General features: G+C 41.3%; 1 protein-coding gene across 5 annotated transcripts in view; it reads left to right on the plus strand.

Annotated features, from left to right (window-relative positions):
* The window catches only part of myripb (myosin VIIA and Rab interacting protein b), a 121,594-nt gene that overhangs the window by 63,884 nt on the left and 39,566 nt on the right, over positions 1–18,144 (plus strand). For all 5 annotated transcript variants that reach the window (XM_069512060.1, XM_069512059.1, XM_069512061.1 and 2 more), the window contains one exon: positions 5,644–5,865. In XM_069512060.1, the coding sequence (XP_069368161.1) occupies positions 5,644–5,865 (222 nt within the window). The remainder of the gene's footprint in view (positions 1–5,643; positions 5,866–18,144) is intronic.

Here is an 18,144-nt window from a genome sequence, read left to right on the forward strand (position 1 = left end):
TGACAGGCTGTCAGAAATACACTGCATCTCATTACATCCAGATATCCTTCTGCTGCCCTGATTTTAAATGACTAAGTGAATTGGTATTCAGCTGCGTATGCACTGCTCCCCTCTTTAACACATATACACTGCAGTGATATTTACATAATCAATAGTTTTTAATTCAGGAGTTTGGATTCTTGTAAACTTTCAGTATACAGCAAACTTTTTGTGGTGCCTCATTTATCCAGAGCTGCTGCGATAGATCCTGCTGACATTCACCCAAGACTCAAGTAATCAATGGTCTAATAAACATGTTGGGTTATATGAGGTGGCATAGTGGGGCTCTTTATCCAGTAATTATGCTGTACCTAGGACCTGCCTTTATTTTTCCTTGTTTTTGAAGTACCTTAGTTGGGAGTCACTTTACTCCTGTAAAGCATTTACAAGACAAACAAAACAACAAATCATCTTGATGGGAAGTTTTGCACATGAATGATCATCTTCTTCTCCATCCCTCTTTGAACAAACTGACATTATTTGTCCCTATTGGTGATTCTGAAGAAGACTGAAATGCTTTTTTCCCCTGTGCTTGTCCTTTTCGTTTCCTCGAGTACTCATTAATGTTCTGTGGAGCAGTGTCGCCCACAGGAGCAGAGATATTGATTTAATGTTGAGCCGGTCAAATGCTCAGGTAAAAGTTGACCACAACTCAAACTACAGCTGGATATAATCCTTTATTAAGCCGACAGAGTCAATGTTCAACTGTATCAATATTTAGTCTGTTTCAGACATTTTAAGCCGAAGTGCCGAAAGTTCTTTATGTCCAGCTTTTCTAATGTCAGTATTTGCTGCTTTTCTCTATTTTATTTTATTGTAAATTCAATATTTTAATGTTACACCTGAAAATCAAACCTTGTCCTAACCAATGTCTGTGTTACATTATTTACATAATACTTGGTTAGTTTTGGTTTCATTTTGCAATATAGACTTTTCATGACTCATATCGTGCATTCCTCACCTTCGAAGGCTGCGTCTACCTGTGCTTTACAGTGATTGTTTTATAGATGGGCGTGCATCTGACATCAGCTTGTTGTCAATTTGGTGAATAGTTGTCTTTCTGTACGAATGGAAAAAATGAACGATCAGGTTCATTTCATCGCAACTTTAATTCATTATGGTGTTACTCCTAGCATCACCAACTTCAGCCTTTTCAGCGATTATTAATTGACTTATTTGTGATTGAAGCAATCATTTGTTGCAGCTTTAAGTATGACCATGATCAACTTACAGCACTAGAATTCCAAAGCATGTGAATAAGCTTTATTTAATTGAACGACTGACCTTGATGAATAAACATTTTGTGGTTTTGACTTGAAGGTAACACTGTGAATGTTAATGAGTTCAACTTCATCATTAAATAATGTATTCATCACTTGATAACTAAGGTGGCCATAAGCCAGCACCAGGCTCAGCTGGGGTGTATCAATGACTGAATGAGTGAGTGAGAGGCTGCTGCTGCTTTTCCTCTCTGGAGCTAAATACTGAATAAGTAGCAGTAACCTTCAGATTGAAATGTAGCACATAATGAATCTACAGTACATGTCATTTGTATTTGAAATAAAAATATGTCTGTGCTCTGAGTGAAAGCACGTATATGCATCTATGAACCCAACAACACAGCTGTGTTAATACATACCCTTCACAAATTCACAAATACAGTATTGATGATCTGAGCAGTTGTGATATTGCAGAAAATGGTCATCTCATGCCCCAAAGCTAACTCTTGACCTTGCCAGTGGAGATAACCATCTCTTCTCAAGGTTGCTTTAGTAGCTGATCTTAGCTTAGCATTTAGTTGCCTCCATCCATCCATTATCTTTTCAGCTTATCCTTTGAGAAAACTGGATTCCAGCCAATTCCAGCTGACATTGGGCGACAGGTCACCAGTGCATCACAGAGCCAACATATAAAGATCCATGTTCACATTCACACCTACAGGCAAGTTAGTCTCAAATTAGCCTAAGCTGCACATCTTGGGACATTTCTGTAATGGAAAAGGCCTCATCGCCGATAAAGAGCGACTCATGTTATTTCTCATGATCTGGATTGTACCTCTCTGGCATCTGGATGACCCGCATGTTTCTACAGACATGGCCGCCAGATGAGCACAGGTTTTCATGTCTCAATAACCGAGAGGTGAGTTAATTAGAGGGGACGTCAGGGATGACAGAGCGCTGTTGTCCGTGGATATATCTGTACAGTTGCCCACTCATTTAATTAATGTCTGGAGCGAGCCATCATCTAACCGGGCTGTTCATTAATCCAGGATCATGGACACAGAGAGAAAGAAAAATATAGATTGTGATCCTAATCAGGACTGAAAGAAATGATTTCCAGGCAACATCTTCTTGGAGTTATTGACACAGAAATGTATTCTGAATCTACTATCACATTCTCGCTATGGTTGGTGATGTTTATACTTTTTTGAACCAGATTCCTGAAGCTCTGATTAGAAGAGTCACATTTATTCATTTTACTTGGATGCCCTTTTGAATTATTTTAATTTCATTGGGTCCTCTGTTCCCCAGCATCTATAACCTTGTGCATGATGATACTGCAACCACTTTTGATCATGCTGGCATATATAAATAAAGTCTGTGTGTGTGTGAGTATCAGTATCTATTCATATGCTCACCGCTGCCCTTCACCCCTCACATGCAGCCCACCCACTCTCACACGACACTGTGTATGAAATGGTTTGTTCATCTTGGTAATATTGTGTGTCTAATGATGCATATGAAAAGCAATCAGTGAGGCAGCGGAGGATCTGCTCGAGGAGCAACGTTAACAACTTAGGGAAGCAGGAGATTGCAATGCCCCCACCACTACCCGCCCCAGATCCACATCCGCACGTACACATATTACACTCAGGAAATTTGCAATATGCTGCTTTTAGCACTCTGTTTTGCTATACACTTAATTTTCCTTATATGCTTTGGTGGTTTTTATTCAGATAGAGACAGAACATACAACTTTGGGATATGAGAGGCTCATCTATTTTAAGATTTTTTGGCAATGACTCTTTTAGAAGTCAAACCCTTTTTACAATCCTTATAACATTTTGTAGTTTAACTTAAAACTTAATTATAAATAAATGTTTAAAAAAGGAAACACAAAAACAACCAAATATATAGTCGATAGCTGGTTTCCATGTTGTCTGTCCCTCCCATTCTTGTGAACCTCCTATCTTATGAATGCCTTGAGAGAATTTCTAATGTGGTACAAACATTCAGTTGGACTCAAGGCATTTTTTGCCTTGTGAACGCTCATTTTCAGGGACACACTCAGGGAATCCTTTCAAATCTGCTCCAAACGGTCACTTGGACTCAGATTAACAGCTTAGATTTAGATGGTCAAAAGTCACAGGGGACTCACTAAACATGTTTCTGGCTTGTTGAACATTATATCTCAAGTTTGCTTTTTGAGAATTTCTTCAAAATGTGACCAGTCGTCACTTGGACTCAAACATTACCTGATTACATTTCAATGGTCAAAGGTCATTGTGACCTCATGAATCTGAAAATGAATTAAGACTGAAACTGCACCGGTTGGCAGAGGTATACAACCACAGGGTGGTAATTCTAGTTTGTTAAATAAAAGTTTTCAAATATGTACAGTAATTACAAGAAAGGCTCATATCAGCTGATGTATCACTCAACCAATATATCAGTAAGGTTTGAATTGTATGATATTGTATATATATATAAATATAAATTATGTGTTGCGTATATCACTGTGCTCATGCTTTTTTTCTCTCAGGATACAGTAGATCTGTTGTGTTGGGCACACATTTGTTAGCCTGTACCATACATACCACCCTCTCTATGTTTCTGTCGGCTGTAATCTGGCTGAGTATCGAGGAGAATTTTAAATTATTCACTCACTGCTCATTGGAGCCCAACTCACTTTCACACCTTCCCCGCAGCAACAGTTCAATCACTGCCTCTCAGCCTCCCTTCACACCTAATGACAACTGCTGGACGACAGTGTAAACATGGATGAATGTGTTACTTAAGTGTTCCTCATAACTGTGCATTATTTTAAATATAATTGACACCAGTGTAATATGTACTGATGATGATAGGTTTATGATATCAAAGCACACTATTACATAATTTATTCTTTGACTGTGGTGCACTGCCCAGTCAGCACAAATCCTGCAGTGGAAAAGAACATGTACATAATTTATGTAAACAGTTGAATACAGGCTACAGATAACAAAGCTGCTTCACTGATTAAACAACCCCCACAATTTAACAGCATTTTCATTAACGTTTCCGTATCAAACGTATTTCGTGACACATCACCAATGATCAACCTTTCTTCTACGTTTATTCTCTCTTTTGCTTTCTTGACAGTCGTTTATAAATGTAGCTCTTAGCTTTGTTTTTTTTCAGTGAATAGTTTTATCTGAAGTGATTTAGAGCAGTAATGTTGTTGGCCAGTCTGTAGCATGTGGTTATGTTTGCATGATTTACCATCACCAACCAATCCAGATTTGTCTTTCCACTGTACTCATTTTGAATAATGGAATCATATATGATTATAATCTATCCGTGTAGTTTGCCTCGTGTTGTTCAGAGACACACTTTACAGCTCTTAAGTGACTGAAAAATGAGGGAATCCTAACATGAACATAAATATAAATGGCGTGTCATTGGGAATTTCATAAGAAAGTCCCTGTGATGAGGACACCCTCTCCAACATCACTATTATTTTGCTTGTTAACTTTGGAGCATAGGTGTGTTTTAGTAATAGCTCTATGGCAATGGTGAATTTCTGTTCCTAGGAGGAGGAGGCAGGTATTCACGATAGACACAGTCCTGTGCAGCTGGGATGCCAATGTACTTCGTAGCTGTGGATTTTATTAGATTTTTAAACAAGCTAAGGTCAAGTATTTCTTCATAACTATAATGTTATAATCCATAATAGTTCAGTAGTGTGAAGAATTCTCTGAGGCGTTAAGATTATAGCTGCTCTGTAGTCCTCCCTCTCTGAGGTAGGTTTAAACTGTCGTTTTTGGCCCTCCAGTTTGACTGTGGAGGCTTTTCATCAAGAGCTGTGTTTTCCTCTCAGGCGAGCTTGTGGTGCGTTGATAGTGAGGTCTTCCCGCAGGCAACCTTCAATTTATGGCAATTTCATATCCTTATCATCATAATTTTAATCAACGGGAATGCTCGTGCTTGTTTAAATGGAGGATGTAGGAGACGAGCATGCCGTCCTCTCCTCAGCTGTGTTTTGACTGATGTAGGCAAACAAGGCATGACAGGTCCTCCCAAATTGAAATGCCAGCCATCACATTAATTCCACAGAATTGGTATAAGAGACAGAGAGAGAGAAGGAGGGAGAGAGAGGAAGGGTTTTCACCAAACCCATGACCCCCTCTGCCCTCCCCCCTTCTTGTTTTATGACCGTCCCCACCCCCTCCTTTTAATTTTTCATTTGCCACAGCTTCTTCAATTATTCCACATCAATGTTTTCTGCCGTTTTTTTTCACATTTCTACCTCTCGACCAGGCGCTCACCACCCTTTCACTCTGCCTCCCCCTCCCCCTCATGTCCTCTCTCTCTCTCTCTCCCCCTCTCCCTCTCTCGGTCTCAGTGAGATGAAGCAGGAGCTGGCGGAGGAAGGCAGCAGATGCTCCATCCTCTCCAAGCAGCATCGTTTCAACGAGCACTGCTGCATCCGCTGCTGCGCGCCCTTCACCTTCCTGCTCAACCCCAAGCGCCAGTGCCTGGACTGCCAGTACAACGTCTGCAAGACCTGCTGCACCTACAACAAGAGGGACAAAGCCTGGCTCTGCTCTGCATGCCAGAAGGGCAGGTTAGTGATTTCGCACACACACGGGCACATTGGCATATACACACTGGTGGGAGAGTGGAGCGATAAGAGTAATAGCAGAGGAATGAATGGGGATGAGAGAGATAAGGGATGAAGCTGTGAGTTGGTTGATGGAAAGACAGTGAAAGGGGGGAAAAGTGTGGTACAGGAAAATGAATATGAGGGATTGAGAACAGTTCAGGTTGTGGAAATATCTGAATTGTAGGAGACAGATTTGAGGGGAAAAGTGAATGAATGAATGAGAGGGAAAGGACGACTTTGATGGAGTCAGTGAGGCAAGGATGGAGGTTTTATGGGTGTTTTTAGGATTTGGTTTTAACATCTAACTCTTTACTCATTTGAAATTGTTTTCAGCTCTATTTTCCTGTTTTTTTTAACATTAATGCTGTTTGAATCGGCAAAGGAGGGAGACGATATGGGGCCATAAAGGGGGACGGTAATGAGAAGAACTGAGTGAAACATATTAAAAGAGAATATATACACTGCTGCAAAGAGATGGAGAAACAGTGGGAAGTAGGGAGATGAATAATTAGGCATCTGTCAGGTTTTATTTTTAAGCATTTTTGGCATACAACTCCTATTTCTAATGGGAAATGTTTGTTTACTCAGTTTTTTTTTTTATTTCATTGTCTTTATAAAGCAACAATTTCTGTTTTTAGAGAAAAGGAGAAGAAGAGAACCAAAACATTTATCATTAATAGAACAAGACAAAACAATCTGAAGAGCTGAACAAGGCAGGGGAATACGCTACAGCTGGTTGTTTTTCCAAATGAAACTGTGTGTGTGCTTGTGTGTGTTTATGTCCAGGTTGTTTATGCATGCATGTCTGTCCAAAGCCCTGGGAATTGCTCTCTTGCGACTTGCCATTGGATGAATATAAGGGTTCTCTCTGTCTGAGCAGTAAGGGTGGGGTGTTGGAAATACTATGACACTGGAGTGTGTGTGTCAGGCTGTTGTGGATTCATGGCGGAATAAATTCAGACAACAGAATATTGGATTTGTGAATATGTGTGATGCATATACCTATGACTTCATGGGGCATTGAAATTGCTTATAGTCAATCAATCAGGTTTTGTTTCTTCTGCTAATAAACAATAATGTCTTTCAAAAGATATTAAATAATACTCTGCAGGTCCACAGGTGTAATTTGAAACCTTTGTCACGATATTTAGACTGAAGTATAACAAGAAAGAGGGCATTAGGATAGAAATGCAGATGTGTTTTTTTTTGAGTTCCTGCCTGTTTGTGCACCTCAAGATGGAGGTTGGCAGGACCGCAGAGCCCGCCTGTGCTGTACAAAAATGTGTTGCCCCTCCACTTGGCCTTATTTTCCTCTGCTCAGTCCCCCTCGCTCTGTCTCATTCTGTCTTCCATTGATTTTTGCTGCATGTTGTATCGAGTTAGACCCGCTGCCCTGAGTCCTGGTGTGTGAGCGCACAGCACGGAGGAGGAGGAGGAGCAGGAGAGACAGGGGAGAGGAGGAGGAGGTAGGGAGGAGAGGGATGATGGCAGTCAAAAGAGGTGGCAAGGTTTGCATCGATCACTCTCAGTCACTCCTCTCTCTCTCTCTCTCTCTCTCTCTCCGTGTGTGTGTGTGTGTGTGTGTGTGTGTGTGTGTGTGTAATGTTCTCATTAGGGGTTTTGACTGAGTCACAGATGGGCCTGATGTCACAACACTGCTGACTACCAGCCACATATAAATACAGCACTTTTCATTAGAGCATTAAACAGGCTTAAATCTGGTTTTAGCATGAATTACACTCTCAGGGTGGAGTCATGTCATTTGGAACAGTGATTTACACCGTTCGCACAGAAGAAATTATTTATACAAATTATTTATTTAGAAAATGGCTATTAGTCAACAGTTGGAGAGCATGACTGCTTAATGCTGAACAGTTGGAAGATTGGTTGGTGGGAAATATCTCAGGCGAGGAGGGAGGCGCTCATAAACAAACAGGATCTGTTTAAAGGCGAGTCATTGTGCAGTAAATAGATTACAAATGATTTTGTCTCTTTTGTCTTATTTATGTTTTTTGAAAAGAGAATGCATGGAATTAAAAACAAAATCAATCTCTATAAAGTTATGAAATTACAGGTTGAAGAAAATGTGCTGTATTCATTTCTAATGAATCAACTTTTTCGTGTATGTCAGAGTGTTTTGTCCTTTTTAGGGATTTTACTGAATCTAAATGCGACTTGAACTCACGAGGGAACAGAACGCCAAATGGTCTTGCCGGCTGTCCATCAGTATTCGCAGTGGCACAGCCACAGTGTGATGCATTGAGGGAAAGCAATTGTAATAATCACACAAATGGACAAACTCTGATTTCAGTCAGACACTCACACATGGATGGATGCACATAAGAATATATGTGTGTGTGTGCGCGCGTGTCTAGATGCAGATGGACACATCTGCATAAAGACTTGCGAGCACATGCATTGATTATATATTGTGTAATTAATGAGCGCAGCAGCTGTACTTGAGATGCTACTGGATAGTTGAATGTTTTGTTAGTGAACTGTGGGTATGATGTGTAAATATTAATAACATGTATGTGAAGAGAAAAGTGACTCAGCAGCTTTTTTATAACACCTCTCTTGTCTTGTAAAACACACACACACACACACACACACTCACGGAACATTGCTTTCCCAGCTGAGCGGGTGGGACAAGCATGACCACTTGCAGTCTGTTGAGATTAAAAACATCCTCAGCCAATGGTCGACAAACAGTAAACACTTGAGCACAAACTGTGTCAACACACAAACACGCACACACACAGAGATACAACGTGCCAACACTTTAATGAAGTCCAAACATTTTTAATGAAAAATCAAAAGTTTCTGTTTTGGTGTTACATTGGAAGCGAGTGAGGAGAATTTTGAAGGGGAGTAACAGGAGATGAAGACAGATGAAGGTCGACAGTGAAAGAGGGGGCTGGGCGGTGGTTGGGGGGGGGGGGCAACAGGGAATGACAGAGGAGACAGTACCTGTCCCAATTATCTGGAAAAGAAAATGCCATTCACTTTTATTCTTGTTCTCAATTCTAAAATTGCATTGTTCATCCTGCTGCTCTATTCCCCCTTTTCTGTCTCTTTTTTTTCCCTTGGTCCCATCGTCTTTTTATATTCTAGCTCTCCCTCCCTCTTTTATGCCCCCCCCACCCTATCTCTCTCTCTCTATACCTGATGAAGTCTCCATTTTCCACATCACATTTACATTTGAGCTACTGCACCTCTGTGCTTAATCTGCAGAAATGGATTGCCGGGTGCCTCCCTATATAGTCCTCAGGCCGTAGTATACGTTGTGTGCGTGCGTGCACACAAGTGGCAATACACCAAAGTGACAAACTGCTCTTACCACTTTATAGCCTTCATAATCTCATCCTAATGTATGACTGCAAGGAGATTATGGCATCTGCCGCAGACCTATACTCTACTGGATATAAATACACAAGCACAGGCACATTGTAACTGTGGGTGCACACAATACCTCGCAACGTGACATGTCATTTTAATTCAATGGAATTACATTTTTTGCAGTTAAATTCCTTTTATTTCAGTATATTACTGATATTTTAGCCAGTGCATCTAATTCATCATGCATGGAAGTACATAATTGTCATGATGGTTTAGTGTGTGTTCTGTGCAAACACAAGAACGGAGCCGCACCAACCTCTTTATCCACACAAACTCACACATGCACACACACACACATGCTGCTGCAGTTTTAGTGCGACATTAACCGTCTGTCGTATTTAAGTGGGAGCTGACTTCATCTCTTGCACTGACATGACGGTCTTACCACCGCGGCTGACAGACGGCTGCACACCAACATATAATTATTTGGTTCTTTGCGACAAGGCTGCCTGCCTCTAAAGGCCGAGCAGAAGGTGGTTGGCTCGGGGGCTTTACGACACGAGCAAACAAGCACGTATACAAGCTCTCGCTATAGCGGTAACAGCAGAGGTTTGTTTCGCATGCAAACACACACTCTCACATTTACGGATATCACACGGCTGTCACATTTATTTATTGTTACAAGTAGCAGCTTCCGTCATTTTCTCAGAAACAGTGAATACGGGAGGTGTGCTGTTTGATTTTTGATGTGTAAGCAGTGGCGAATGGATGTTTTTCACGCCGTAGAGAGGATTCAGATATCAGCAGACAGGTCGTCAGAATGTTCAGTGTAAGACATAATCCAGGTGATCAGCATCGTTCACAGCCACAGAGATGCACCAGCTAAGGTCTGATCATGTAAATCTTCAATTCGGATGATATGAAATTAAATTTTAGTTATGGGATATTTCTCAAGTAATTAACATTGTGGGCGATGTATCACAAGCTTTGTGCTGCTGCTTTATTGTTTTTAAAGTTTCAAGCTGCTGCAGTGAAATTCTCTTTCAAGAAAAGTTGATCCCATAAGATGTTCTTTCACAGGCCGAGAAAGCCAAAATCCTGCTTTTCTGTTTCTATCCCATTTACCTGCTCTCGTGTTATGATAGAAAAGTTCGGACTCAGTCGTGTTTGTCCTGTTTCTTTGTGTATATCATGTGCATGAATATTAATTTCAAATATTAAATCTTTTTCTAATATTAAAGTTTGAGATTTTCCCACAACAGCAGCAGCAGCAGCAGCGATCTGTGTGTATATGAAGACATCGCTGCTATAAACCCCATGAACTCGCCTGCTGCTGCGAGACAAGCACCTGCGGCTAGGAGAGGCAGAGAGTCACAGTGTTATCTTTTCTTGTCCTCCTTGCGGGTGTATTTTTATCAGTGCGGGTGAGCAAGCCTTGTCTTAGACAGGAAGGGTGTGCCCCACAGCACCGGGGCTGCAGATGAAACGTGTGTACACTGCCACTGATCTTTTGTTTTAATGAGACATTTACATGTCTGTCTGTGTCCTTTGCTCATTGTTTGCTCCATTTTTCCCTAGGTTTTTATTAGCAGCTAAGGGGGGACAATAAAAGTGTAAGAACAATTCTTATGTTGTTTCAGCAGAGAGCCAAAACGGCAAAGCTGCAAAGACTCAGAGAACTTAAATAATGGAAGTCTCGCTGCGCATTAGTCTCACTGCTGTGCTGTCAATTTGTAGTGAGGAGCTAAAAACAACACTAGTAGCAAAGTTAATAAAGTTGTTGTCCATCCATCCGTACATAACACAGAAATGACTGGAGCAGCACGTGTATGACACCCCATTTTCATCCTGAGATATTTTTAATTTTTCTTTTTCAGTTTTGCGTCCGTCGCATGTTACAAACATCACCGGCCCATGTCTCGAAGCAGCTATTTATAGATAAACAACCATTCACACTCACACTTATGGTCAATTTAGAGTTTCCAACCTGCATGTCTTTGGACTGTGGGAGGAACCTGGAGAGCCCGGCTCAGGGTTCTCAAAGCACTATTTCTCTCTAATGAGAAAGTTAAGTACATTGGGTGTCCGTCTACACTTTTCAGCAGGAAGCTTTTCATGAATTGAATCAGCTTTGAGATCGTATATGTGCAGCGGGACCTAGCTGCAGGCGCAGGAGGGAGAGCCACTAATCATCCTCTCTCCTTCCATCTCAACTTCTCTGCATCTTCTTTTGCTGCGTTGTCTCATATCCTGGCCGGCCGACACAGGAGCCGCCAGTCGATTGTAGCACTTGATGGTGATATCCACAGAAAATCTAGTAGATTGCACGAAGATCTCAGTGGTGGTTTGGGTTCAGACACCTCCTGGTGGTCCTGAGTTAGCAATTTAAATACTTTGCTCCCGTTAATTTAGAACATAAATTTAACTAATGCAGAGTTTCCTGTAAAGCTAATTACTGCTGAATTTTCCAGCCTTGAAGCAATCTCAGAGTCTCTCTCTCTGTGTGTGTGTGTCTGTGTGTGTGTGTGTGTGTGTGTGTGTGTGTGTGTGTGTGTGTGTGTGTGTGTGTGTGTGTGTGTGTGTGGAGATGCCGTCATCTTAACTGCTTTCCATTGTGTGACCCCTGTGTTTCATGAAAGCATTTTTCTCTGTAGGGGATGAGGTTCTATAGTAGGTGATAAATCACTGCTATCCAGGTAAACATGTGGGTAAATGCACACACAGACAAACACAAAAAATTGTATGTTTCCTCCTGTGAGTGTGTTCAGTCGTGGGAAATACTGCTGTGTGTTATTTTGCTGTGATTGCTCTTAGTCATTAATGTGTCTCTGACTACAATGCTCGGCCTCCAGCTCACAGACCTCTGTGTGTGTTGGGTTTAAAGGATTCAGTGACACCTCTGATCTGACCACTTCAGGTCCAGTTGTCTGCGTTTTAACCTGCACGTAACACGGTTCATGATGCCGTACACTGGCCATCACGCCACGTGAATGGGGTCAGGTGATTGGAAATCTCATGATTCCTAAATCGGTTTATGCAGTAAGTTGGCTAGTGGATCAGAACAGCAGCTAAAGCTCTTGTTGTTTTTATTGTGGGTTAGTAGGATTGGAGACAGAGAGTGTTTGCCACAGAGTGAAGCAATATGCAGGTGACAACTTATGACAAGAAGGTTATGTTCTCAGCCCTATCCGTTTGTTTGTTGGTTTCTATGTTTGTTTGTTAGTGGAGGGACGGGTCAGGGAAGAGCTTTTAAACTTTGGCATGGATCCGGACAAAAGGACAGATCCAGGAATTGTTCTTCACTTTCTTAAACAGCAAGATTATTAAAAAAGATTTTGACCATTTTCTCAGAGTATTATTTATGGATCTTTATGAAAAAAATCTGGCATATTTAACTTTTATCTATGAGTTTGAGCAGTGTGGGGCAGCTTGATTGAATTTAACTGTTGGGCCTTGGCGGAGGTATATGCTCCACTGAGCACCATTCTTGTATAGTGGGTTGCACTCTGAGGTCAAAATCTCATTTTGCTCTGAATAGGTGGTGTTAGTGGATGTTTAGAAAAGTTTAGAAAGTTTACAGGAACTTACAGTTTATTCTCCGCAAGTGATAACTCTTCTTAATTGATATTAATTATCTTAAAGTAATGGGGCAGACCGTACAGTTTATTAGTGGCATAAATTACAATTTCAATTTGTGAGCGGGGGCAAACACTAAAACTATCTCATAAAAACACACTACTAAAAACTTCACCAGCGTTTTGCTTTAGCTCTCCCTGCATCACTTCTTGTTGTGATTCACGTCATGTCGTAACAAAACAGTCCTCAGGTTACAGGACAAATTGTTGCAGTGGGTTTTAAGTCTGATCTGCCATCGCTTTAACAAAACAATGAAAGAAAGACGGCTTACAACACAAGACTGAGCGGTGCAGCAGCTGCAGGTTTTAACAGCATGAATAAAAGGGGAGTCAGGGTGAAAACAATAGTTAAAAAGCCAAATTTAACTAAACCTAGATTTTTTTCAGGCTTAAGTGCATTTCTGCAGCTAAAGCGCATACATCTTTTATGTTTCAATCACAGCATTGGAGGTCATGACCTTTAATCCACTCACAAACATTTACTCAGGAGAGGCCTTGTATTCTCAGAAAAACCACTGAACACAGATTTACTCAAACAGAAATTTTAATGTTCATGTTAAATCTCTATTCCCTCTGAAACCTCCTCTCACCACTCGATTGGCTCAGGGCTTCAGCGTCTGCTTTTGCAGATGTGATCGATAAAAAAACATCGGGAGACGCCCCCTAGCACAGCGAGTCGTGTCTTATATCCCGGTGAGGTTGTGAACTGCCTGATCAGTGGATCTGCTTTCTAATTAAGAAATAAGTTTATTGTGTTTTACAAAATGTAATAAATCAAAATCAGCATCGCCCCAGATAAAAACTTCTCTACGATGCTATGTGCTTAATAATGTTTCTTCTTCTCCTCTAACTTCATCCTTCTTATTCCCTCACTGCCTTGTGCCCTTGTGCCTCCCTCAGGCAGGTCTCACTGTCTGAGCTGCTGAACTGTCTGCAGCATGGAAGGAATAAGATATTGGAACTGCAGGATTTTCATATAGACATTGCACATTCCTTGGTTGTCAACTAAATAATCCTCTTTTATTTCTGAGAAATATAATTCTCTTTCAAATAGTTTTACCAAACGAAATGACTGCTGAGAATGATCATTTGGTCTGGTTTAAAAAAGAAGGTAAAATAAAATTTTAGTTTTTTGGCAGCTAGTTCCCTCGTCCTGTATCATATGGGATTGTGGACATTTGTATCACAGATTTTAACTTGGTTTCGTAATCGTTACACCCCCAGTATGTTATATGAAAATAATGTGTAGTGTATATTGTATCTATAGTGTAATAGTGTAAAGGAGCACTTTACGAATGTGTGTGTGAATGGGTGAATGTGACTTGTACTGTAAAGGGCTTTTAGTGGTAGATAAGATGCTATATAAATACAGTCCATTTACTCACCAAGAAGTCAAGAAGATAATGGGGCCTGAGGCTGAGACTGAATCAGCAGTCACATTCATTTATGTGGATCACTTTAAAGGTGCTATATGTAACTTCTCTCTGCCGCCGTAAATGTGGTTTCTTGCCGGAAGCAGGTGGTGGTGATGTTCGCATGTCAAGAGCTTCAGCTATTACTGCTTTTTAAAAGATGATAATAGTGTAATACCCTCTGAGCAGCACGACTTCTTCAGCGCAGACTGGACGCTTCAGAGATTCGTTACCACATAGTGATTGGTGTCTGGTTAGCAGACTCCTAGATTGTGAAACTCAGATTCAGGAAATTGGTAACTAACCATAAAGAGTAATAATATACGACTGTGGCTCTGAGTAGTTGGTTTTGGAGCATGCATGCTGAGAAATAAATGAGACATCTCACACAAGGTCTGAAATGTTCTGGGAGATGCAGCCAGTGTAAATGAATAACAATTATCAGAATATGCTAATGTCAGTACTCCACTCCCCCTGTACCAATGTAGTTCTGAGGGACTTGCAGACAGAGTGTATATACACACCCTTATTGCATCCTCTCCCCCTCTCTCTCTCTGCTGCATATCAATGGTTGCCTGTAGCTCCGGGCCGCTGTCTCATTGCACCTCCTCTCCCATTTTTCAGCTGTTTAAATGAGGCTTATCCGGAGCATTGCTGCAGAGCTCACTACACTCCGCTCACCTTGTTTTGTCAGGATTTCCCACCTGGGCGAGGAGGCCTGTTTGATCTCATTTGTGTAAAATCCATTGATGTTATTAAGTCTGCACCTCCTGGGGCCCTGAATTAGCAGGTTGATGCTGACCAGTTCCCTTAGTGCTTGTGTTCTCCGGCCCCATGGGTGACAATGAGACTGCGGTGAGTGAAGGTCAAGCAACTTTTGATCACCTTAGTTCTTCAGTATTTTGTAAATAGTGTTGTTAAGTGTGTAAATACAACATAGAATGTGAAGAATTAATCCATATATTCCTAATTTCCCTTGAAAAAATCCAGACAGTCAAAGCCCTTATCAAAACATCTGTATCGGAGACACTCCATGCACTGAAATGAAGCAGAAATCATGTAGATTATTGGAAATTAGTTTTCCAATAAACAAGCTTCCAAGACTCTTTCACCATTTTCGCTGTTGACCTGTTTCTGCTGTCGACAACGATACTGAAAATGATGAACATGTGCTTTAAATTGCTGTCCGAAAAATGTGTATGCTTAAAAAGAAGGCATGCATTTCAGTATGATTATACAGTTGGGAGCTCAAATTCCACATGGCATCTTTCAGCAGGTAGCTGCTATTCAACTGAAACACCCAGTGGCCCAGATCGACCAATAAGAATCCTGAATTCTTCCCCTCCCTCTCTTCCTCTCCATCTGTCTGTCTCTGTCTTTTGGGCTATTTGTTCAGAGCAGCAGCAGCAGCAGAGGAACTCTGGAGATGCTGTTTGATTCTAACAGGATCAAAGCAGCCGTTCACATCACAGCTGCCAATGGGAGAGATATCGAAGCTGCAAGCAGACACACAGTTGGCACACACACAAACGTGAACACAAAGAGAGGCGCTGTGTGCACACACTCGAACTGAGAGCAGAAATGCACCACTGTAAGTGCTTCTTGTCCTTTGGTACATTTGTTACGAGGAAAAGTGAATAGTTGGGGCCAAGTGGCAAGACAGTTTGTGTGTGGACATGAAAAAAATGTCTCAAGTCTTCCTCTGTGGTGTATCTTCTGATTGTTGGGTGATGTCTCCTAGAAATTACATTTACCACTAAATTGGTTTGTCTACTATGGTTTTATGGAATACAGAATCACTGCCTGGATTATGTTGTGAAACTGTTTTTTGGGGAATGGACCATTACATTTGGCTTCTGTGGACAGCAGGTGTACAAAGTAGCTGTGATATCAAGGCAGCAGAGAGAACTTCAGTTAAGGTTTATACATTTTGTATCACTGCAGAATTGTTGGTGGAGAGGACAGAGGAACCGGTGCAGTTCAGGTACAATCCATTGGCTGTAGGTTGCTTGACGTCTTCTTAAATCGTATTCTTCATAAATGTTTCCAATAATGGAGTCATGCTGACTGTCCAAATCATAGACTGTATATAAAGATGGCTGACACGTCCCCACTTCCTCACACTGTCCCAAAATGGAGATAAAACAACCCGGATAAGAAGCTCAGTGCTGGCAATCATGGCGTTGCTGCCCGTTTTTTAAAGCATCAAATAATTTGAACACTTGAACATACTTCAGTGTGATTAAAAAAACTATCTAAAATATCAAATATACACATAACATGTGTACTTTTTATTTTGCCTGTCCATCACACATGGAGGAGGCGGAGTCTTGCATCTTCAATATTTTTGTTAAAGTCGAAACACTTCAACTCAACTCTCAAAGACACATATTTGCATCTGTTTGAGTCTTTGCCTTGACTTTGTAAGTAATTGCTCCACAGGAGGAATGCGTTTCATGTTTGGTCTGAACACCACAACATGTGTTAGTGGTGCACTTTGGCACCAAACACCATTTGTGTCAAGTGTATCTGCTCTCACCTGCAGAGGTGAGCTGTGGAGGCCCTGCAGGTTCTGTAGTGTCTTATGGATTCATGCATTTGTAATGAAGGCCTCTACATTTTCTCCAGCCCCCCTCTGTCTCTCTCTTACCCTTTTTTCTGCTCTCTTATTCTATACCTCTGCTCTCCTGAAGCGCCGAATATTCTCAACATCTTCTGCTCAGATCATTTTTCACGTCCCTGCACAGCCGCAGGATGCAAATCTGCACTCTGTTTGTGTTTACCTCAACACTTTCCTTAAATGTACACATCTTTGGTAAATTGGTTTCAGTAAACACCTTTCCAAGCCAGGAGTGAGTGAGTGAGTGAGTTTGACGTCGTCTGAACCTGCCGGCCTCCTCTTTCTCACTTTGTGTTGATTCACTCTTGGTAAATATCAGACTGCCTGCCTGCCAAACTGCAGAGGATGTAACGGTTTCACCTGATGTCTGTGCCTCAAATAACCTGCAGGCGGATAAACACAAATCTCTGCAGTCTGCATCGGCGCAAACACACACAGACACACATCCTTTCCTAGACGCAGAGATGTAATACAACATGAAGGACAAACTAAGAGCTGCAAAAAGCAAACTGAGGTAGGAATGTGAGCTCAGAGATGGAAACAAACAGACAAAGAAACAAGGGGGACAAACAAGAGAAGGAGGGAAGTATTGAGCCAGAGTGTAGGCAACACACGTCTTTGGGTAAGCTCGTCATGCTCGCTAATCCCCTTCCTCACCACCTCCACATGCCACAAAACACAAACACATATCAAAACGCCTCCACCCTGCCATTGCTGTAGTTTTCCCCTGTGATTCTATGTTGGCCACTGATTTGCAAGATTTGTTCATTTGGTCTCATCACGTCGAGTCACAGCCACAACACAAAGACAATAAACACCTGTTTCTCTGGATACATGAACATGAATTAAGTAGAAAACTCTTTTCTGCAGGTGAATCATTCTGCGTTGCTACACATTAAGGCTCCCACATGTCATTCATATAAACTTACAGAAAATACACATTCTCTAATTAATCATTTAACTGAACCATATCCAGCCAACAATGATTTTAAGTCAGTTGCAAACAACTCTGTGTCTCTTGGTCTAAGCAGCCTGTGACAGTGTGAGACATACAACAGAATTCAAACCACCAAGAGCATTTCATCAGTGAGAATACTTATTAGAGGTTTAGGGGGAAACAGGGAGATATTTTGTTCTCTGTTAGTAATAGATCTTAATTAAGGCTTTTCTAGCAAAACCGGTTTTAAAAATTCAGCAGTAATGAGCCTTGTGATCTCTTTTTTCTTCATGTTAT

The sequence above is a fragment of the Paralichthys olivaceus genome, chromosome 17 (genome assembly GCF_024713975.1).
Source record: "Paralichthys olivaceus isolate ysfri-2021 chromosome 17, ASM2471397v2, whole genome shotgun sequence".
NCBI lineage: Eukaryota > Metazoa > Chordata > Actinopteri > Pleuronectiformes > Paralichthyidae > Paralichthys > Paralichthys olivaceus.